This window comes from Sturnus vulgaris, chromosome 29, assembly GCF_052056855.1.
Source record: "Sturnus vulgaris isolate bStuVul1 chromosome 29, bStuVul1.hap1, whole genome shotgun sequence".
NCBI lineage: Eukaryota > Metazoa > Chordata > Aves > Passeriformes > Sturnidae > Sturnus > Sturnus vulgaris.
The window spans coordinates 1,516,667-1,538,817 of record NC_142271.1 but is presented as its reverse complement, the minus strand read 5'-3'; the positions used below and the strand labels follow the sequence as shown (position 1 = coordinate 1,538,817).

The 22,151-nt window shown below is 54.4% G+C and overlaps 1 protein-coding gene across 1 annotated transcript; it reads right to left on the bottom strand.

The window, feature by feature from the left end:
• Positions 1–772: 772 nt before the first annotated feature.
• ARL8A (ARF like GTPase 8A) lies at positions 773–15,686 on the bottom strand. The gene is made up of 7 exons (XM_014872847.2): positions 15,450–15,686; positions 7,971–8,051; positions 6,946–7,019; positions 4,721–4,814; positions 3,541–3,608; positions 2,775–2,845; positions 773–2,658 (listed from the first exon to the last, which is right to left on the bottom strand). The coding sequence occupies exons 1-7, from the start codon at positions 15,570–15,572 to the stop codon at positions 2,609–2,611; spliced, it is 561 nt and encodes a 186-aa protein (XP_014728333.1). The 5' UTR covers positions 15,573–15,686; the 3' UTR covers positions 773–2,608.
• Positions 15,687–22,151: the final 6,465 nt, after the last annotated feature.

The window sequence follows — 22,151 nt, the reverse complement described above, 5'->3', positions numbered from 1 at the left end:
GAGAAGAGGGGTCTCATCTTGGCACAGGGATGCAGGGGGCTCAGAGTCCAGGCGATACCTTCAGGGGTGAGCGGGGTCCCTGCGAGGGTCTGGGGGCTGTGGGGTGGTGGGGGAGGGCATCTCTCATGTGCCTGGTCCACATCGCTCCGTCCTGAGCCTGGGCCAAGGGCGAACAAAGCCGGGCTTGTGCTGCAGCCCCGCGGGGTGGCAGCGTGGGGAGGGGCAGGGGGTGCAGGCAGCACTGTCACCATGGCCCGCAGCCCCACAGCAGGCGCTGCACCCCACGGGCTGGGCTGAACCCCGGCCCTGCTCCCACCCTGCTGCCTGGGCACCTGCCAAGGGCAGGGCAGAGGCCACCCCGGGGACCCCAGCAGCAGTGGCCACCGCCTCCCTTTGGAGGCCACCTCCAAAGGACACAGGGCAGGGCGAGCCCCGCAGCAGTGGGCACAGCCCCTAGGTGCGAGCAGGGAGAGGGGGCACGAGCACTGCAGGCCCCTCAAACCCAGCAGGGTTCTGCAACAGTTCTGGGACACAACAGGAGCAGAAGAAGGTCCGGCAGCAATGATAGCCATGGATGGAGTGTCCAAGCTGGTCGTGGCACCCAGGCCAAGGAAACGAGACATCTGGAACCATCAGAGGTGCCTCCAGCACCTCTTGGGTGAGCATGACCATACAGGTGCCCAATGCTACCCAGGGGACAGGGACCCCTGAAGGATGGGTGGCAGAGATGGTGAGGAAGTAACATGATTGCTACCACACCCAACAACACCCACAACGCAAAATTGTTAATTTATTATTAGGAGGCAAAAAAATTGTACAGTTACAAGAATCATTTCCCAACAGAGGTCAAATCTGAGTCAAAATATCTCTTACAAAAAAAAAAAAAAAAAGGAGGTGGGGGGGCGACAACACTTTACAAGTCATTAAATTAAAAAAAAAAAAAAAAAAGAAGAAGGAAAAAGAAACCTCTCTTTGTGCAATTCTGCAAAAACAAGAACAGAAGGTAAATCCCCAGCCCTGGAGCCGAGGGGGAAGAGGCTGAGAGGGGCCCTGCAGCCCCCTGGCCATCCCCACCCTATGCCCCAGCCCTGTGCTGGGACCTGCACACTCACCCTCCAGTGCCAGCCCAGTCCTCCCAAACAACCTGGCCAGGCCCCCAGGCTGCACCTCAGAGCCCCAGCCAATGGCACAGACATGGCACAGCCAGCCACAGCCTTCCTTGCCCCACAGGACTCCCCCAGTCCTGCACCCTCTGCAGACACAGACCAGACTGCTGTCCCCATGAGCTCTGCTGCCCCATGGCTCCCACACCTCCCAGTCAGGGCAGCAAAGCAGGGGGTGGCATGGGGAGCAGGCACAGGGAGCAGGCACAGGGAGCAGGGCACAGGGAGCAGGGCACAGGGAGCAGGGCATGGGGAGCAGGGAATGGAGAGCAGGGCATGGGGAGAGGGAATGGGGAGCAGGGCACAGGGAGCAGGCACGGGGAGCAGGGCATAGGGAGCAGGCACAGGGAGCAGGGCATGGGGAGCAGGCACAGGGAGCAGGGCACGGGGAGCAGGCACAGGGCACACCCCTGGCTCTGGTGAGCAGCACTGAGGCTGCACAGATGCTCTGAGCGTGTCTCCAGGTGCCTCTATGTGTCCCTCCCTCTCTGGCATCCCAAGGGATGTCCCTGGCCAGGGCAGAGCCAGCAGCCCCAGCCGGGCACAGGTGATGCCACGTGGCATGTGGGGAACCAGCAGAGCTGTCTGAGAGGTCACATGGGGCTGAGCCAGCCCCAGGACAGGTGGGGAGCAGGTGCCAGCCCCCAGCTCCCCCAGGGGCTGCTGGCATTGCTGGGCCCTCAGCACTGGTACCAGTGGCCCAGATCAGCCCCCGAGCAGCCAGGCTGGGCAGCGGGCAGGATTTGGCCCAGGCACAAGAGCAGAGGACATGTGGGACAGGGGGACAAGTGACCCTGGGCCCCAAAGAGGGGTTGGGGAAGTGGAGGCAGTAGGGGCAGGCTGATGGCAGTGGCTAATCCCTGTCCCCCCCGAGGGGTGAGGAGCCTGAGGGTGGCATTGACACCCCCTTCCCCCCACGCCCGAGGCAGGCAGGGCAAGGTGGGCACCCTCCAAGACCCCCAGGGTGGTCTCTGCCTGGAGGCAGCAGCAGGACACCCCGAGAAGGGGAGAGGGAGCCCCAGGGGACCTGCCTGCAGCTGGCACAGCCCCATCCCCAAGGGCTGACTTCTGCTACCACCCTCCTCCCAACACTGACCTTTGGCTGCCCTTGGGGAGCCCAGCTTTCCTACTGCTCACAGGGCCCAATTTAATAACAGCACTATCCCTTAAATTAAAAAATTAAAATATATATACATATATATATATACTGTATACACAGACAACAACAGAACAGTGCCAAAATGGAGGAAGAGAGGGGGGAGGAGAGGAGAGGAGGGCAGTCGGACATCTTTACAATAAAAACAAGGACTCTGCCCCAATGTGAGCAGAGTCTGGGGTCCCCTAAAAATACCCATCTAGAGAGAGAGCTGGAGGAACAGAGCAGGAGAGGGGGGCACGGGCTTGTACAATGGCATCTTCCCAATCCGAGCCAGGCCTGCAGGACCTCAGCTTCGCCTGGACTTCGAGTGCTGGATAAGCCACTGTAGGGTGATGTCTGCAGAGGCAAAGGGACACTTACAGCCTCAGCCTCTGGCTGTCACCTCCCCCCACATCTGGGCAAACACCTGGGCAAACACCCCACACCCCCATGACCCAGCCCATGGCACTCACCAATGTTGTCCTTTTCTTTGCAGGAGATGGAATAGCAACAGATCTCTCGGTCCTGGATGGCAGAGAGGTTCCTGTGGGAAAGGAGCAAGTGCTGGCTGCAGATTGAGCTGTGTGGGGTGGCCCAGGAGACATCCCCAGGCAGCCCTTGAAGGGCACAGTGAAGCAGCAGCAGCTCCCCAGGCTCTCCAGGAGATGCCTGTGGGTCAGGCGAGGGCACCATCACTCCATGCCTAAGGGGCAGGGGTGTCGGGGGGGTGGTCTGTACGTGACAGGGCAGGAGGGACCCAATCCCACAGAGACACTGGCCACCAAATGCCATTAGTCCCTCCAGCCCTGCAGCCAGATGGGGCGGGGAGGTTTTGGGAGCAGCACAAAGCTGGCAGCATTGGAGCTGCACAGGTGCCCGTGGTCCAGAGGTGCTCTGAGAGGTGGCTGCAGGGGAGGAAATGCTGTGAATCAATGCAGCATCCCAGATCTCCCCTGTGGAGGAGCCCAGTCCCAACATCCAGTGTGGTATCTGGGGGAGACCAGCTCCACCTGCCAGTGCCACGCTGTGCCAGGCCCCCACGCCACCATGTGGCATGTGGGACTCAGCCCTGGCACTGGTGCTTCCAGCTCCTCTCTGTCTCCACAAGGCATCACCTCGGACATCCTCAGCCCACCCCAGGCAGCACAGTGCCACCCCAGATGGTGCTGCTGGCGACAGAACAGGGAGGGGCTCGCACTGTGTCACACCCCCCTGTGCCTGGGGCTCTGGCATACTTACATCTTCTCAATGAGCTCCTTCTCATCCAAGGCACCGGGCAGGTCCCGCTTGTTCCCCAGGACGAGGACCTGCAGGGCAGGACAGGGAACACCTCAAGCACCCTGCCACCACATCAGGCAGGACCTTGCTTCTGCCACCAGACAGCTCTGGCTACTCCACTAGGATGCCCCAGACTCAGAAACCCCCTTCAGCAGCACTCAGGAGGCAGAACACTGCAATTACCTGCCTTAATTAGCCTGTACACAGCATCTCCTGTGCACTCCCTACTCCCAGTGCAGAGATGGCCTCACAGCACATCCTCTCTGAGGGGCACCAGCATCTGCTGTGCCATCTAGGACATTCTCCCAGGAGCCTCTCACTGTCTCTGAGCAAAAACTCAAGTGAAATGGCTAATGCTGACGTGATCCAGCAGGAGTGAGCTGTGGATGCCAGGCAGAACCCACTCTGCAGGCAGCCAGCCCAAACCAGGATCAGCTGTTTGTGATCTCTCTTTCAAGGCTTTTAACAGCCACAAAAGCATTCTCAGACTGTGTAAGGAAAATACCCACCCAGCAGGGCTGGTTTGTCCCTCCGGAGCAGCCATGTGACTGTCACCTGACACGGGCGGCGCCGAGGCTGTGCCTGCCCGGGCTGCACCGGGCTCTGCGGCAGCACAGGATGAGCATCCCCTGTCTCAATCAGCCCTGTTCTCAGAAGAGAGCCTTCAGTGGCTTGCAACTGCAGCATGGTATGTCAGGAGCTTAATTTAGCTGGCAGAGGACATTTGGGATCCGTGGCAAGATCTTCGATTAGCTCCTTTCAGATGCTGATTTGGGATGGTTGGTGCACAGCCCACCTGACACATACACTGTGCCACGTCCCACCTCCTGCACCTGTCACAGCCCAGCAGCTCCTCTCACAGGATACAGCACCTTCCTGTCACACCATAAATCAGGTGCAAATCCATGTGAGAGGATTTCACCCAGGAGCCTGATCTGTGCCCTAAAGGTCCCTCTCTGTTGCTTGGCCCAGTTCAGACCTAGAAAGTGTCACTGTCCCAGCCAGCTCCCTCAGGAGTGCAGCAGGGAAGCAACACCTCCAAGAAGAGGGAGCCCCTCCCTGAATCTGCTCTGCAGGCCCTGGCAGTGCCCAGCCTTGGCCCCACGAGTGGCTGGGGGCACGGACCGAGGCACCAGCTCACCGGGATGCCCTGGAGCTGTGGCTTGTCAAGCAGGTTGTGCAGTTCGTTCTTAGAGGCCTCTATCTTCTCCTGGTCAGCAGCATCCACCATGTACCTGCAAGGGAAGGGACAGCCCTGAGCACAGCTGCCCAGGTCTCCACGCCCTCGTGCTGTGCTGAGGTCCGGGCCACCCCCAAACCTCCTCCCATGGCAGCTCACTGGAAAATGGGCCAGCACGTGGAGGTGGCTGATAACAGGATCCTTCCACCAGGATCCCTCTTCCCAAGGATGGCTGTGGAGCTGAGAGCCCCTCATGTCTCACCCTGTCCTTGTCTCTGCAGGTGTTAACCCGCTGACAGCAGGGACAGGCTGGGAGAGGGAAGGCCAGGCAGGAGAAGCTGCAGGACACACATTGTCTCCAACTACGTGTGCACATGGCAGCTCCCGTGTAAACACAAGGATACAGGACAAGCAGAGAAGGCAAGAGAAGCTGAGGATGGAGAGGTGATGATGACCCAGGAAGGGGAAGGATCTCCTGATCCCATCGATGGGGTGATCTTGGGAGGGGCCATGGAACACATGGATGCGAAGCTGGTGGTCACCAAGGCTCCTCTGAGCAGAAAGGGAGATTTGGGAAAGGATTTTGTTCTTACAGGCCAACTTCTACCCTGCAAAGGATGTCAGTGAAGCCAAAACTTGGGTGAGGAACTGGTCAAAGAAGCCTTGATTTCAAAGATCAAGAAACTGGGAGAGAAGGAGTGAGAAACACCAGCTCATCAGGCTTTGGGGAGTTATTTAAAAACAGAAAAAGAGCTACTAACTACTGAAGTGCTTAACACAGGAAAATGGGAATGCTGGGCCAAGGGGGAAAAACACCCCCAGGGACTGCCCCAGCCCTTGGCACGGGGAGAGAGCTGAGAGCAAAGGGAAAGGGACCAGACACAGCTTGATGTGATGAAGGCAGACTGGAGTGACCTGGATGCTGGCAGGTCCTTTTGCTTCCTGACAACCACATGGGCCAAAATTATGACATTATGGAAAGAGGCAGCAAAAGGAATGAAAAGACAGATATTTTGTCATTTCCAGCAAAGCTCAAAGCTCAAAGTAATAAAAAGTGTAATAAAAACCCTCCTGCAGGTCCAAGGCCATGTCCCACCATGGTGACAGCCTGCAAGAGCAGGAGCAGACACCAATGTCCAGCATCCAGAACAAGCAGTACCACACCCCTCCTCACCTGGCAAGGCTTAGAGCTGGGGAGGGCAGCCCTCCAAATCTCCGGGTATGGTCACTTGGGCAAAGATCCCATAAATCTCATTTTCTGACTGGGTTTAAGTAACCCCAGTATGGTGTCCCAAGATCAATATTTGTCCTTTGGAATAGGCAACCTGCTTCCCATTAGTGCTTTGCCATGCTCACTCTGAGCCTGGACTCCCTGGGATTGCTTTTATGAGGAGGGGACACCCAGGGACACTCAGATTTGCTGACTCAGTAGCAGGTGAGACTCCTGCTCTCAGCACAAGATTTATCTGGCAGCACATAAACATCCTGACCTGGAAACCAGCCTCTGGGAAGGGCTGAGCCCCTGGGTTTGCTCAGCCCCTGCAGTGAGCAGCCAGCACAGAGGATGCATGGGAGCCTGGAAAGGTCAGATCTGAGGAACAGAGCTGGACTGAGTGATGCTGCAAGGGAAGAGAAGGGTCTGGCACAGCTGGAGGGACCTGGCTGTCCTTTGCTCAAAGCCCATGCTGACACCAGTCCCCAGGGGAAGTATCTGGAAAAAAGGAGCCTCAGAGGGGCCTTCCCAGTCTCTCCAATTCCCTGATAGGAGGGTGGAGCAAGGTGGGGGTCAGGCTCTCCTCCCAGGAAACAAGGGACAGGACAAGAAGAAATGGCCTCAAGTTGAACCAGAGGAGGTTCAGGCTGGATATTAGGTAAAATTTCTTCCCTAAAAGGGTGATCAGGCCCTGGCAGAGTAGAGTGGTACAGTCACCATCCCTGGAGGTATTCAAAAGCATCTGGGGACACAGTCTAGTGGTGAATATGGTAGTGTTGGGTTAATGGCTGGACTTAATGATCTTAGAGGCCTTTTGCAACCTTTATGATTCCATGATGATTCAGTGATTCCAGCTCCTGACACACGCGTTCAGCTCCCCTGGCACCCCAGCTCCCCAGGGTGGGGTGATGTCCCCAGGCCGTGGCAGGGCTCAGCAGCAGCAGGGGGGTGGCAGCAGCTCAGGGATACTCACACGATGGCACTCACTCCACGGCAGTATCGCTCCCACATGCTGCGGAACCGCGGCTGCCCGCCGATGTCCCAGAGCTGTGACACAGAGGTGGCAGCGTCAGCACCGTGCCCATCGCCCCACACTCCTGCCCGACACTCTTCCTCCCCCGTGTGGCCACCTGGGACATTTTGGCCATGCACCAAACCCACCCCCATCCTCTCCTCTTCAGCTCAAAGCTCAGGAGGAGGCTCCTGACTTGATAAAGAAGGGAGAAACCTCAGAAAGAAGAGCTGGAGGATGCTGAATCCCCCTGCACTGTGCCTCTGCTGGCATGGAGGGATTCCCTGGCTCAGGAGAGGTGCCCCTCCCCATGCCCATCACACCTCCTGGCATCTCCCTGAGGCATTTCCCATGTAAAAACATTCAGCACACTCTCAAAAGTGTTCCTGCAGCAGCCAGAGATCCCCCAGCCAGCTTTTCAAGCCAGTCCAACAGCTACTTCCCAGTAAAGTAAAAAAATCCAGAACAGGTAGAACCTCCTCTTCCTTTGCTCCCAAGGCAGAGACCACCTCTGCAAGCCATGACCTGTTTTTCCCAGCACTACCAATCTCAGCAAGGTTATCACATCCCTAAGTTCCTACCAGCAAGCAGAGGTACAAGGAAACCTCCAGCTTTGCAGCCCAGACTGACTCACTGCACAAGTCTGGATCTCCTACAGCCCTTCCCACCACCTCCTCTGCTGGGTACCTGCAGGACACTGACAGGGCAAATCTTTCACTTCCAGAAGGTGGAATCATAGTCTCTGGAAACATTAACAAAACACATCAACATGGCACCTGGAGATGTGGTTTACTGGTGAACATGGCACTCCCGGGGGAACCATTAGACTCGATCTTAAAGGGACTTTCCACCCTTAATGCTTTTATTCTATGAGCTGCAGTTGGGATCCCTGGAATTCTTCCACCTCCAGAAGAAGAGCCACCAATCTCCCTGACCTTCACCTTTCATCCCAAGAGCCCTCACCAGCAGTAACAACTGCACCTTACCTTTATGGTAACATTCCCTTTGGTGATCTTCCTCATGTTGAAACCCACTGTTGGGATCATGTCTTCATTGAACTGTCCTGACTGCAAGGAACAAGGTGAAACAGCGTTAGGAGGAAGAGGAATGGGGCCAGCCTGCCCTGGCAGGGCATCAAGGCTGGGATAACCCCAAAGGCTCTGCCAGCCCTGCCATGGGCACGGTCCTCCTGCAGGTCCAAGCCAGGAGCACAGAGCCCAGGAGACACGGTGCCACCAGGACTGGGGAATGCTGCTCTATTCCAGCTGGGAGAAAGCCTGCTGGGCAGAGGGAAGCCATTGTTTCATTGTCCCGTGCTTGGTGAGCATTTTGCATGTAAATCACCCCCTCTTTGTACACTTCTGTTATTAGTAGTGTTGTTCTTACTGTCTTCTTATCTCGTTGCTGTTTTTAGTAAATTATTCTTACCTCAACCCCTGATCCTTGCCTTTTGTGCTTCCAGTAGGAGGGGGAAGGGGAAGCAAGAGGTGAAAACCTAACACCAGTGGGAGCACCAAACTGGGGAATACCATTCCTAAACCATGACACTGTGGCTGCTGCAATGGGCACAGGTGACCTGGGTGTCCCAGCGCAGTCCCCAAGCCTGCAGCGAGCTGCCAAGCTCAGCCCTGGACACACTGCTGTCCCGGTGGGCTGGGGCTTGCCCATCCCAGCTCTTTCAAGCCCTTTGTGGGAGGAGGCTGAGACCTTCATCCTCTGCAGTGACCTCTGGTGAGGCAGCCCTGTAAGGACCCCCCAGTTTCAGGCCGGGCTTCTGACCCGTGGAGCCACCTCCTGCTCCAGCTCCTTTCCAGCTGCAACTCCTGCAGGCACCAGCACGTTTCCTGCTTGAGATCATTTAGGGCCAGCTCAAAACCAGACTGACTTCTGCTTTCAAGTGAGTGCTGTCTACACGGGTCCCCCAGTTCTGCATCCTGCTTGTGCTGGATGACTTGGGGGTCACAAAGGAGACCCCAGGAGCTGCTCCCAGTGCAGCTCCAATGTCTGTTGAGTTTATGCATCACACACATGAGATCCCTGTGGGGCTGCAGCATCCCAGCACTGCTGTGGAACAGGTCAGGCTTGTGGGAGCAGTGAGCAAGAACCAGCCCACGTGTCCAGCACCACACCACAGGGTCTGGCAAAGCCCACCCTGTTCCAGTTTGCTGCTCAAATCCCAAGGCTGCAGGATGGGCCCAGGTGGAGCAGCACAGAGGGACGCTCTGGGCAGTCCCAGCAGTGATGTGGCATCTCTGGGGCAGGACACAGGAGCTGGCACAGCCCTTCCTTCACCCACTGCCTCCAGCAGCTTCCCTGGGACTCAGACCAGGATGTAAATGCATCCTGGGGGGAGGCCATGCTGAGGAATGCTGAGGAGCCAGTAGGGCAGAATGTTTGACAACAGGATAATGCAGCTGTGGGGATTTTGGCCCATCAGTGGCAGAGACATGCACGAACCACCAACCACGGCCAAACTCATCTTAGCAGGTCTTTACTATCTTAAAACTCTCAGTTTCTTGAGGGCTATTCTATTAGTTAACACAAACCTCAAAACAGGAAGTCAGTTTATGCTATTTTCACGTAAGCAGATTTTTGTGCCTATTTAAGCCTGTGGCTCCAGATGCACCACATCAGCAAGTCCCCAGGGTTTTCCTGACCTCCTCCAAATGCTCTGCAAGACACACTGCTTCCCTTTTTCATATCCCTTTTGCATCCAGCAGCAAAACCCGGTGGCCAAGGGATGTTCAGGCCATGCTACACCCAGAAAGCACCGTGAGGAAGGGCATGGAGAGAGGAGGGGAAGCAGGCAGGGATCCACAGGGGATGTCTCATCTCTTTTGGATTGAGGTTCAACACACAACTGAGCTTTATGAAATGAACAAATCCTCAGGCTTTGATTGGTGGGCACGGAGAGCAATTGCTGAAGAGCTCTTGGAAGCTGCAGGCACCTCCCTCAGAGATTCCAGACCACATCATGGGATCTGCTGTGCCAAAGTCACACAAGATACGGCTCTCATGTGATAGAAGCTTCTTCCAGGATGTGGTGAAAATGCAGGAGCCAGGAGTCACCTCTTCTTTCCTCTATGGGTGGGACAGAGCACGTCTGTGTGAGGGACCAGAGCCTTGCTCCCTGCCCCAAACCCCTCTCCCACTGCAGCACCTGCCTCCAGGTTGTCCATGGCCAAGGGGCCAGAACAAAACCCCTTGAGCTGTCCAAACCAGGCTGAGCTGGGAATGCAATGCATTGTGTGCTCCAGGATGGCTCACACGTGCTCCCTGCTGCCCCAGCATCCACAGAAGCAAATTGCACGTGCTCCTCCAGCATCAGCTCCTCCTGCATCAGCTGCTCTCTGAAAGCAGCTCTCAGTGGTGGAAACACAGTTTCCTCTTCCCTCTCCAACCACCCCTGACAATGGTGCCTTCACCATATTTCCAGCTCCCTGCAGGGTCCAGCCATCCACAGCTCCACTGCCAGGAAAGCAGTGAGCACCCAGATGGAGACAAAGCAAAAGCTTCACTGGACACATTCTTCCCCCAAGTTTTGATTATGTGATGGACATAGCATCCATGCTCACCCTGAAGAGGATGCCAAGCCACACCAATTGCTTAAGAATGGGATTCCACTGGAAAGCACAAAAATCACTGCAGGCAAGATCAGGTCTTTACAGATTCCAGTTCCTTGCTAGTTTTGCCAGGGTCACTCACTGCTCTGCCCAAACCACTTTGACTTGGTGCCCTGCCTGGAAGGCAAGAGACCTTTCTGCCCAGCCCCAACATTTTCCAGTTGGGTCACTGGGAGAGGTGGCCAGAATTCAGCTTTTGCTGAATGAGCTGGGTGCCCCCAGTTCATGCTGAGCCCCATCCTGACACATGCACATGGACACCACATCACTGCCACTTCAGCCATCACCCCTGGCTCTGATCTCAGGTGTCTGGCACATGCAGAGAAGCCACCTCAGCTTCCACCCACCCTGGTGAGCAGCAGGCATGGCTGAGGTGGCCAAGCCCTGCTCCTCACGATGGCCAGGTGGCACAGCATGACACTGAGCTGATGTGACCTGCTCTAGATAAAGCACTGCTGGTTGTTCTGCAGCCCTGCTCCCCAGAGGGCAGAGATGTCACTGCTGGAAGCCTAGCCCTGGGCCTGTGCAGTTGTGTCTCCACCAGAGCATGGCCCTCTGTGTGACAGAGGCAGGAGCCCAAAGCACCTCGGGTTGGATGTCTCCCACCACTGCCTGGACTATACCCAAAACTGCCCAGCCTGGCACTCCTGCAGGCGTGTCCTGCCATGTGCCACTTCAGTCCCTGCCAAACCCTGTCAAAGCTCTAACATGGAGGGAAAGTTACATATAAAATAGATTTTAAAAAATGCTTTATGATGTGAGAGGTGAGGCTCTGGCACAGGTTACCCAGAGAAGCTGTGGCTGCCCCATCCCTGGAAATGTTCAAGGTCAGGCTGGATGGGGCTTGGAGCAAACCAGTCTAGTGGAAGGTGTCCCTGTGTGTGCCTGCCAATGGTAGGGCTGTTGGACAAGGTGATCTCTAAAGGTCCCTTCAAACCCAAATCACTCTGTGATCCTATCTCAGGAAAGCCACACTGTCCGTTTTTCTTGCTTCATGTCTGGCAGCAGCAAGACAAGACCATGCCCCAGCCAGATTCTCCTGCTCTTCCAGAAATATGCAGAAACCCCCAGAAAACCTGCTGCCTTCTGCATTAGGGTGCAAAGACACCTGTGGAGGGTCCAGGTGCTGCACCTGGAGGCAGAATGACCACGAGGCAGCACGAGAACCAACGGCCACCTCCCAGCCACGCTGGCCCTGCCAGACCCCACTCAGGGAGTTCCTGGGAGGGGTGGGTGGTTCCTGGGGCGGCTGATACAAATGCATGAGAACAACATCTCCCTGCTACTTCTGCAGCACCTCTCTCCTCCACTTCCCCAGTAAACCCTGGGGACCTTGCAGACCTGGAGCTGCACCTTCCCTGCCAGGCTCAGGCACCAGAGCACATCCTGCCAAGAGGGGTCAGCTGCTGGTGAAGGGGTCAGTGTCTCTCTGAGGGTGGGTAGAAGCAGGTGCTGAGCTCTGCAGTCCCCTGAGCCACTACCAGGCCATGGCTGCCCTGGCAGCACTGTCAGAGCTGGCTCCCAGCCACACCCCCCACCATCCTACCTGTGCCAAATATGGGGCTGATGTGGTTCCACAGGATGGATCAGGTTGGAAGGACCACAGTGGGTCATATGATCCAACCTCCCTGCTCAACCAGGATCATCCCAGAGCACATGGCACAGCATTATTCCCAGACAGTTCTGGAATGTCTCCAGAGAAGAGGACTCCACACCCTCTCTGGGCAGCCTGCTCAGTGCACAGTCACTGTATAGGAAAGAAGTTCTTCCTCATGTTCAGGTGGAATTTCCTGGGCATCACTTTCTACCCATTCCTCTTGTTTCATTGCTGAGCCCCAGGGAGCAGAGCCTGTGCATCCTCTGATCCCTCCCTGCAGACACTAACAGACACTGATGATGGCATCAGCCATCTCTTTTTGACTGTTGGGCTCAACAGCCTCAGCTCCCTCAGCCTGTCCTTGTAAGAGAGATGTTCCAGTCCTGTCAGCATCTTCACAGCCTCCACTGAACTCTTGCAGCACTGGTCTGAATCACTTTCCAGGCAGGGCTGAAGCACTGGATGGTGCTCCAGAGCTCCCACCACACGTCCAACACTCTGGCACTTGTGGCTTCACTCTCCTGGAAGGCTCTAGCACAGGTACAATGCACGTGATGTTAAAAAACAGCAACGCTCTCTTGTTCTAACCATGGCCTGCACTGACAGGACTGACTGCTGAGGAACTCTCCATGCCCTCAAGTCACCCATGTCACCACCAGACTGGAGAAAAGGCAGCTAAAAGCCCACTAGCTTCAGGTTAAATCAAGACCAAGTGTATCTACAGTTTTCACTTCTCCTTGCAGAAAAGACTTCAAGACTTCAAGCTAGGAAAAGAAAAAATAAGTCCTAGAAAATCGAAGTCCCCAGGCAGGTGACCCAGGAGGAGTCACTCTGATCAATCATAGCTGCCTCCAGTAAAGCCCTTGCCTGCCACAACCACAGCCTGGCTGCTGGAGGGAGCCACCCACCTTCCAGGGAACCAGAGCCCACTTTGCAGTCAGGTGCAGCTACAAATCCTGGAAGAAAAGGACAGTGCCAACCCACCCAGAGTAGCTCCAGTCTCAGAAAGGTTTCTTGTGACATCTCTCCAACAACACCAAAATCCCAGACTTCTGCAGTTCAGGTTTTATCCCCTCCACAAAGCCTAAATCACAGCTATTTCCTCTTCCAACAACTCCACTGCAACACCCTCAAGGTAGGAGCCTCCAGACCTTCCCAGGCAGTTCCCGTCCAGTTGGAATTTTCTGTGTCATGCTTCTATTTCACTGCGCCCAACAAGTCCTTCTTTCCAGAATATCTTCTCAAAAGTTGGTGCCCCCTTTTGGGTGCATCTGCCACAAAACCTGAACTTTCCAAATAACTTGAGAGGCTGAACTCAGCACCCTGAGCCCGACTGCCATGTGAGGGTCTCAAACACCCCAGAACAGACCTGACAGACCAGCAGCCCATGGTGCCAACTTCAGCCACCTCAAGAGCTGCTATAATTCCTCTAAGTCCCTTTTCCCTACACCAGCAATCCTGGCTAAGCAGAGAGAGTCTCAGTCCCCAGGGTCTTGCCAGTGGGGTCTTGCCCTCAGTAAATGTGCCAAGTACAAAGTATTTACTCATGAAAGCAAACCCCACAAAACTCACACTGAGCCCTGTCTGCTCCAGATGTGGCTGGGAGAGAAGGAGGCACATGAGGAACAGGGAGTGGAGTAAAACCAACCCTTGGGGTGTCCAGCCCTGTGTAGATGAACAGTGCAGCAGGTCTGGGATAAAGTGGGTGATAAAAATCAACACTAAATTACTTTGCCACTTTTAAGGCAGCCTGAGTGCTGTTAACAGGTAGCAGCATCCAGCAGATCAAGAGCAGGAGCAGCCCACACGTCCCACCCTGGCATGGGACTGCAAAAATTGACTGTTATACACACAAATGGCAGGGAGAGGACCCCCAAAAATAGGACTGGTGCTCAGGGTCACTGCCCCAGTGCCAAAATGCTCCCTGATGCAGGTGTTGGTTTATAGGGGGAACCAGCAGGAGACTGGAGCACTGAGAAGTGACTGCCAGCAAAACAGCTTGAGAGCAGGAGTGCCATTGTCTCCAGGATGAAAAGCATTTTAGCATGTCCTCTCTCTGCCCCTAGACACTTCAGGAAGGACATTTTCATCCCTCAGCACCTCCTAAAGAGCGTGGCTCCAGTGCAAAGAAGCCTCCACATGTGCTGAAAATCCCCTCTGACAGCTCAGCAGCTCCCAGCACCCTGAGCAAGCAGCAACAACTCACTCTGCTTCGGAGCCATGGCAGGCATGGACATAGAGCAACGTGCAGGGATCGGGGGGAACCAGGATGGGTCTGCATCCCCCTCCCCTCCATGAAACCCTCCTGGAGAACAGCCTAAGGCCACCCCTACAGGATCCTCCCGCCTGCACCATCACATACTCACATACTGAGAGGGCGAAGAACAACCCAAAAAACAAGAGGGGAGATTGAGCCGAACATCCCCATGCGGGAAACCACGCCCTGGGCTCCGGGATCCAGGACGTGGATCCCTGATCCACTGCGGGATGCAGGGACACGCCGGGGACAGGCCGGGGCTGGAGGGGCCCAGGCGGGTGTCGCTGCCCCGCTCGGGTGCCAGAGCAGCCGGCACCCACAGGACGCTGCTGCTGGCGGATGCTTCCCGAGGAAGGTCGCCAGGCAAACACCTCCCACACCGGCCCCAGGCAAGGAACCCCGGCGGCACCGAGCCCGGCAGGGTCGGCACGAGGCCCCAGCTGCGATGACAAAGCGGCGGCTGTAAGGGGGACGAGAGCCGGAGCTGCCCGGCCACGGACCGGCACTGGCCGCTGACCACTGCGGAGCGCCGGCCGGAGAGGCCACCGGGGAGCCGGACCCTTCCCAGGCTGTGGCCCCGAGCACCCCACTCGGCTCTAGGGATGAGGGGAGCAAACGCTGCGGTTTGCCTGGGCCTGCACCCCACTACTGCATCCCACACCCTGTATCCCGCTCTGCACCCCATCCTGCACGCTACTACTGCATCCCACACCCTGCACCCCACCCTGCACCCCACTGCTGCATCCCGCACCCCGCCCAAGCCTGCATCCCCTGCCCAAAGGCATTTTCAGGCTGGGGTGCGATAGGGCGGAGACGTTCTGAGAAATACCCACGGGGTGCAATAGGGACATGCAATGGGGACATGCAAAGGCGGCGTGGAAGGTGCGGAGATACAATGGGGGGGTGGAATGGGGGTGCAATGGGGGGGTCCAAGGGTGGGCACGTGACCCGTCGGGAATGGGGCGATGCGGGCCGCCCCCGGGCTCACCGCGATAACGTTGACGAAGGTGGTCTTGCCCGAGTACTGCAGCCCCACCAGGGTCAGCTCCATCTCCTCCTTCCAGAATAGCGCCCGGAACCAGTCCAGCAGCTTGTTGAAGAGCGCCAGCATGGTGCCAGCCGGGCCGGGCCGCGCTGAGCGAGGCCGAGTTGAGCTGAGCGGAACCGAGCCGGGCCGGGCCGGGCCGAGCCGAGAGGAGCCGGGCCGGGCCGGGCCGGGCAGGGCAGGCCGAGCGAGGCCGAGCAGAGCCGAGCGAGGCCGAGTCGGGGCGGGGCCAGTCGGGGTGGAGCCGGGAAGGGCCGAGCGGAGCCGATAGGGGCCGGGCAGGAAGAAGCGGAGCCGAGCGGTGCCGATGGAGGCCGAGCGGCGCCGATCGGGGCCGAGCGGTGCCGATGGAGGCCGAGCCGCCGCCGCCCCCCGGTATTGTCCGCGGGCCCTGTGCCGCACCGCCGTGCCGGGTGGGGCCCGCACGCCGCCTGCGCCCGCCCCGCTGCTGCGCCCCCTGCCGGCCCGGAGGACCCGAGCCGGATGCCCGGGACGGCCTGGACAGGCCGCACACCCGGGAGCAGCCCAAGCCATGCCCTGCTCACTCCCGGCACCCTCGCGCCCTCGGTAACCCAGGGCTCCTCAGATCATAGTACGGCCTGAGGGAAGGGGGGGATGCACCCTGGTACCCCTGCACCCCACACCCCTGCACCCCGACACAGCGTTACCCCCAGCTCCCCTGCAGCCTGCACCCAAAGCCTTGCTGCAGCCTTCTTCCCTGTGCCCCTGCACTTGCTGCACTCCCAGTATCCCTGCAGCCTGCACTCCTGTGCTCCCAGCACCTCTTCACCTGGTGCCCACTGCACCCAGCACCCCCACCTCCATCACCCCCTGTGCCCCAGTGACCCCCGTGCAGGTCACCCACACCCAGCACTGCCAGCTACATACCCTGCACCCATGGCATTGCCCTGCCACAGCCATGCCGCTGGGCACACCCCAATCCCCCATCTGTACCAGCCCCGCCGGACCCCAGCCCTCCCACACCCCTGGAGGTGCCACTGGGAGCCCTGGCACACACGGCAGGGCTGTGGGGCTGCCCCTCTGCCCTCCTGCCCCACTGCAGCCCACGCCACCGTCCCCCTGGTGTCACCTGCCACAGGTACAGGCGCGGCAGCACAAGCATCACCAGGCCAGCAGCCAAGGCAGGAGCTGCCCCTGGCCACGGGTGCCCCTTGCCCAGGGCTGGTGGCAGGTGCACCCAAAGGATGCCGTGGCAAGGTAGCACCAGGGCTGGCGAGGCCCCAGCAGGGACCCTGGCTCCTGAGGCCTGGGGAACACCAGTGGATGAGGTGGGGGGACGTGGAGGTCCAGCCCTGAGGGGGTGCACCCTGGTGTGATGGGACCTCCATGGGCACAGAGAGGACCTCATCCGCTTGCTGTTTTCTCCAGTCATGGGCTAGTCACAGGTTTTGTGGCTTTGGAGGCTGTTCTTTGACCTGGTGTTTGTTTCAGGCCTCAGTTTCCCGAAGTGATGCCTGCATGATGGTTTGGGTGCAGGTGCAGGGATGCTGGGGGTGCTGGGGGTGCTGGGGGCAGGGATGATTCAGGTGCAGGTGCAGGGGTGCTGGGGGTGCTGGGGGTGCTGGGCTTGCAGAGGTTCTGGGGTACTTGAGGGTGCAGGGTGTGATCAGTGCAGGAGAACTGGGGTTGCAGGGGTGTGGGCTGTACAGGGGTGTGCAGGAGTGCTGGGGCCAGCAGCCAGGGTGGGTAGTGGGGTGTAGGAGGTGCCAGGAGCTCCAAGCAATGCCGCAGAGGCTGACAATTCCCACCTGGAGAACAAGACACAACCCAAAGGCACAGCTTCCTTGAAGGATGTTCCTGTGAGACTCCACCCAGCCTGCTGCCACAGAAGCCTTCAGCCATCAGGTTGGGCCCTGCAGTCTCAAACCCCTCGTGCTTTGCCCCTGCTCAGCTCTGCTGGGCTGGGGGGATGCAGAGCTGCTCCAGGTGTGTGCTGGCTGTGCCTTGGCTCTGCTGTGCTCTCCCACACTGTGCTGAGTGCTCAGGGCAGGGGCTGCCTGGCTGTGCCTGCCAACAGGGCTCAGTTCCATCCACGTGGGATTTGAGCCAGTCCTAAAGTGAGGGCTGACACACTAGGCTGTTTGCAATTCCCTTACACCAGGTCCTTTATTCCAGCAGTTGCTGGGGAGAGCCCATGAGTAGAGGTTGCTGGTGCTCTCATGAGAGACAAAGATGCTGAATCCACTTCTGGGGCTGCCTGAGACAAATGTGTGTGCACAGGAAATAGGGAAACTGGGTTGGGGTTTGATTCACCTCACAGGAGGTATCTCAGCCCCCAACAATTAATGGTGGGGAAGTTTCCCTCATGAGCTATAAGTCATGAGGAAACTGCCTTTGTCTTCAGAGACAGAAAGCATTTTGCTTTCCAACCTGTTGCATCCTGCTTAGGATCCCCGTGCTCTCAAAGGGAGGCCTGAGGAAGCAGAAATATAATTGTTCTCTGTAATCACCCCATCATAACTCTTCATATCAGCGAAAAATTCATCCCCCAAATCTTGCATGTAATTTCTGCTTGAAGATTTTTTTTTTTTTCAAAGAATCAGAGGATTGTTCAGGTTGGAAAAACCTCTAATATCATCGAGTCCAACCATTATCTCAGCACTGCCATGGTCACCACTGAACCATGTCCCAAGTCACATCCTGCAGGGATGGTGATTCCACCACTGCCCTGGGCAGCCTGTGCCAGGGCCTGGCCAATCTTTTGGTGAAGAAATCTTTCCTAATATCCAATCTAAAACTGCCCCCAGTGCAACTTGTCCTTTCTTCTTGTCCTGTCCCTGTTCCCTGGGAGCAGAGCCCAACCTACCATGGCTGTCCCCTCCTGTCAGGGAGTTGTACAGAGCCAGAAGGTCCCCCCTGAGCCTCCTTTTCTCCAGGCTGAGCCCCTTCCTAGCTCCCTCAGCTGCTCCTGGTGCTCCAGACCCTTCCCCAGCTCTGATCCCTTCTCTGGACATGCTCCAGCACTTGAGGTTTCTTTCTTTTCATGAGGGTCCAAAACTGTACCCAGCATTCGAGGTGGCACCCCGCAAATACAGCAAGAAAAGAGATTTTTAATAAACGTTCCAGGCCAAAGAATGTCCCTGCACCAGTTTGAGGCTCCCCCCCCCCCCCAGCATCCCTGTAGCACTGAAGCTGTTAGAGATTGCCCCTGGATTGTAGGCATGTTCCTACAGTCCCTGCCACAGAAACTGCCCATCCAGTGCTCAAACCAAACTCACCCCTCACAGCAGGGACAACAGCTCAGATGTTGACTATCCCCACACTGGGATAGTCATGAGAGGCATGAACAAATGATTCCTGCACTATCCCCACTCTGACCCGCCCTATTTCCCTTATTTCCATCAAGGGGAGGCAGTCCTGACAGGTTTGGGGACATTTGGCTGTGTCCCACTGGTTTGAACCAGGGTCCCAAGCTCTGCTCCCTGCAGAGGGTCTGTGGTGGCACATGCAGGGCTGCACACAGCAGATCTGGTCCCCGTGGTGTCACCCCATGGTGACATGCCAAGAGCTGGGGACCAGGCAGAGCTGTCCTGTGCAAGAGCTGGCCCCACCCCAGGGCCTCTCCAGACAAGAGCATCTTTGACATTCCCAGGAGGTTTTGATGTGGTTGCTCAACCAAGTTCCTTAAGGTCAGCCCATGTGGGTAAAGGGTGGCTTTTCCTCGTGCTCCCCTGGCTGAGAGTTTAACCCTTGCTTAGCAAGGACCAGCACAAAGAGCTGTGACTCCCATGTCCCACAGTGTTCCTGGTGCTCTCAGCCCCCAGACCATCCCTCCCTCTGGCTCTGGGTGAGTACTGCTGGGTGGGCCTCATCCTCTGTGGGGTCCCACCTGCTGCAGGTGCTTCCATGGGGCCTTCTTGAGATCCTGGGACCCCAGTGCTGCCTGGAAATGTCAAAGCATGCCCTGAAATGTCTCCTTTCCAGATGATGGCTTGGTCACTGATTATTTGGAGTCCACAGGTGCTGTTGTTTGCCATCACTCACCTGAGAGCAAAGCTGTTATTAATTACTCAACATGCTGGATTTTGGCATGTGCTCTGCCTTTCCAAGGACCTGCTGAAGCAGTGCTCTGTTCCATGGCATTGATACTTTCTCCCAGCTGCAAGTGAATTTGGAGCATTCTGGGTCTACCTGCCACCACCAAAGCTGCTGTGTGCCACAGTGGTGCTGTGTGCCACGTGGCCACCATGTTCTGTTCCTCCCATCCCAGTGAGTTGTTGCAAGGGGATGGAATGGATTACCAGCCTGGAAAACCCCAGGCCAAAATTAGTCATGTGGATAGGACAGGATCTTATACCTTGTATCTTTATATATATATTTTCTTAGATGTAAGAAAGAAATGTTTTAAAAGGAAGGAAGGAAGGAAGGAAGGAAGGAAGGAAGGAAGGAAGGAAGGAAGGAAGGAAGGAAGGAAGGAAGGAAGGAAGGAAGGAAGGAAGGAAGGAAGGAAGGAAGGAAGGAAGGAAGGAAGGAAGGAAGGAAGGAAGGAAGGAAGGAAGGAAGGAAGGAAGAGAAAGAAAGAAGAAAGAAAAAGAAAGAAAGAAGAACTAAAAAGAAATAAAAAAGAAAGAAAAAAAAAGAAAGAAAAAGAAAGAAAGAACTAAAAAGAAATAAAAGAAGAAAGAAAAAAAAAGAAATAAAAGAAAGAAAAAAAAAAGAAAGAAAAAGAAAGAAAGAACTAAAAAGAAATAAAAGAAAGAAAAAAAAGAAAGAAAAAGAAAGAAAGAAAGAAGAACTAAAAAGAAATAAAAAAGAAAGAAAAAAAAGAAAGAAAAAGAAAGAAAGAAAGAAGAACTAAAAAGAAATAAAAAAGAAAAAAAAAAGAAAGAAAAAGAAAGAAAGAAAGAAGAACTAAAAAGAAATAAAAGAAGAAAGAAAAAAAAAGAAAGAAAAAGAAAGAAAGAAAGAAGAACTAAAAAGAAATAAAAGAAGAAAGAAAAAAAAAGAAAGAAAAAGAAAGAAAGAAAGAAGAACTAAAAAGAAATAAAAGAAGAAAGAAAAAAAAAGAAAGAAAAAGAAAGAAAGAAAGAAAGAAGAACTAAAAAGAAATAAAAGAAGAAAGAAAAAAAAAGAAAGAAAAAGAAAGAAAGAAGAACTAAAAAGAAATAAAAGAAGAAAGAAAAAAAAAGAAAGAAAAAGAAAGAAAGAAGAACTAAAAAGAAATAAAAGAAGAAAGAAAAAAAAAGAAAGAAAAAGAAAGAAAGAAGAACTAAAAAGAAATAAAAGAAGAAAGAAAAAAAAAGAAAGAAAAAGAAAGAAAGAAAGAAGAACTAAAAAGAAATAAAAGAAGAAAGAAAAAAAAAGAAAGAAAAAGAAAGAAAGAAAGAAGAACTAAAAAGAAATAAAAGAAGAAAGAAAAAAAAAGAAAGAAAAAGAAAGAAAGAAAGAAGAACTAAAAAGAAATAAAAGAAGAAAGAAAAAAAAAGAAAGAAAAAGAAAGAAAGAAAGAAGAACTAAAAAGAAATAAAAGAAGAAAGAAAAAAAAAGAAAGAAAAAGAAAGAAAGAAAGAAGAACTAAAAAGAAATAAAAGAAGAAAGAAAAAAAAAGAAAGAAAAAGAAAGAAAGAAAGAAGAACTAAAAAGAAATAAAAGAAGAAAGAAAAAAAAAGAAAGAAAAAGAAAGAAAGAAAGAAGAACTAAAAAGAAATAAAAGAAGAAAGAAAAAAAAAGAAAGAAAAAGAAAGAAAGAAAGAAGAACTAAAAAGAAATAAAAGAAGAAAGAAAAAAAAAGAAAGAAAAAGAAAGAAAGAAAGAAGAACTAAAAAGAAATAAAAGAAGAAAGAAAAAAAAAGAAAGAAAAAGAAAGAAAGAAAGAAGAACTAAAAAGAAATAAAAGAAGAAAGAAAAAAAAAGAAAGAAAAAGAAAGAAAGAAAGAAGAACTAAAAAGAAATAAAAGAAGAAAGAAAAAAAAAGAAAGAAAAAGAAAGAAAGAAAGAAAGAAAGAAAGAAAGAAAGAAAGAAAGAAAGAAAGAAAGAAAGAAAGAAAGAAAGAAAGAAAGAAAGAAAGAAAGAAGAAATAAAAAGAAATAAAAGAAATAAAAGGAAGGAAGGAAGGAAGGCAGGCAGGCAGGAAGGAAGGAAGGAAGGAAGGAAGGAAGGAAGGAAGGAAGGAAGGAAGGAAGGAAGGAAGGAAGGAAGGAAGGAAGGCAGGCCCTGGCACAGGTTGCCCAGAGAAGCTGTGGCTGCCCCATCCCTGCAAGTGTCCAGGGCCAGGTTGGACTTTGAACAGCCTGGGATAGTGGGAAGGTTTGGGACTTGATGGCCTTCCAACCCCAACTGTTGTATGATTCTGTGGAGGAAGGACCTTTCCTGAGCTCTAGGCAGGACTTGGCCTCCTGGGGACATGATTCTCAGGATGCTGCAACCCAGGGTCCCCAGTACCAGCGTGCTCTGCCTGGCTGGGCTGTACCTCTGTGAATCACAGGAACACCATGGAAGGATAAGGACAGCTGGGACCATACCTGGGGTTTAAGTGGGGGAGGGAGGAACAGGAGCAATGCTGGCTGTGCTGAAATCCCTGGCCGAGCTTAGGGGCTTAATGCTAGCCCAAGGCATGGGGAAGCATGAGATTGTGGAGAGATTCCTTTCCTCTGTCTGCTGGGCACCCTGTGAGGGATGCCCCA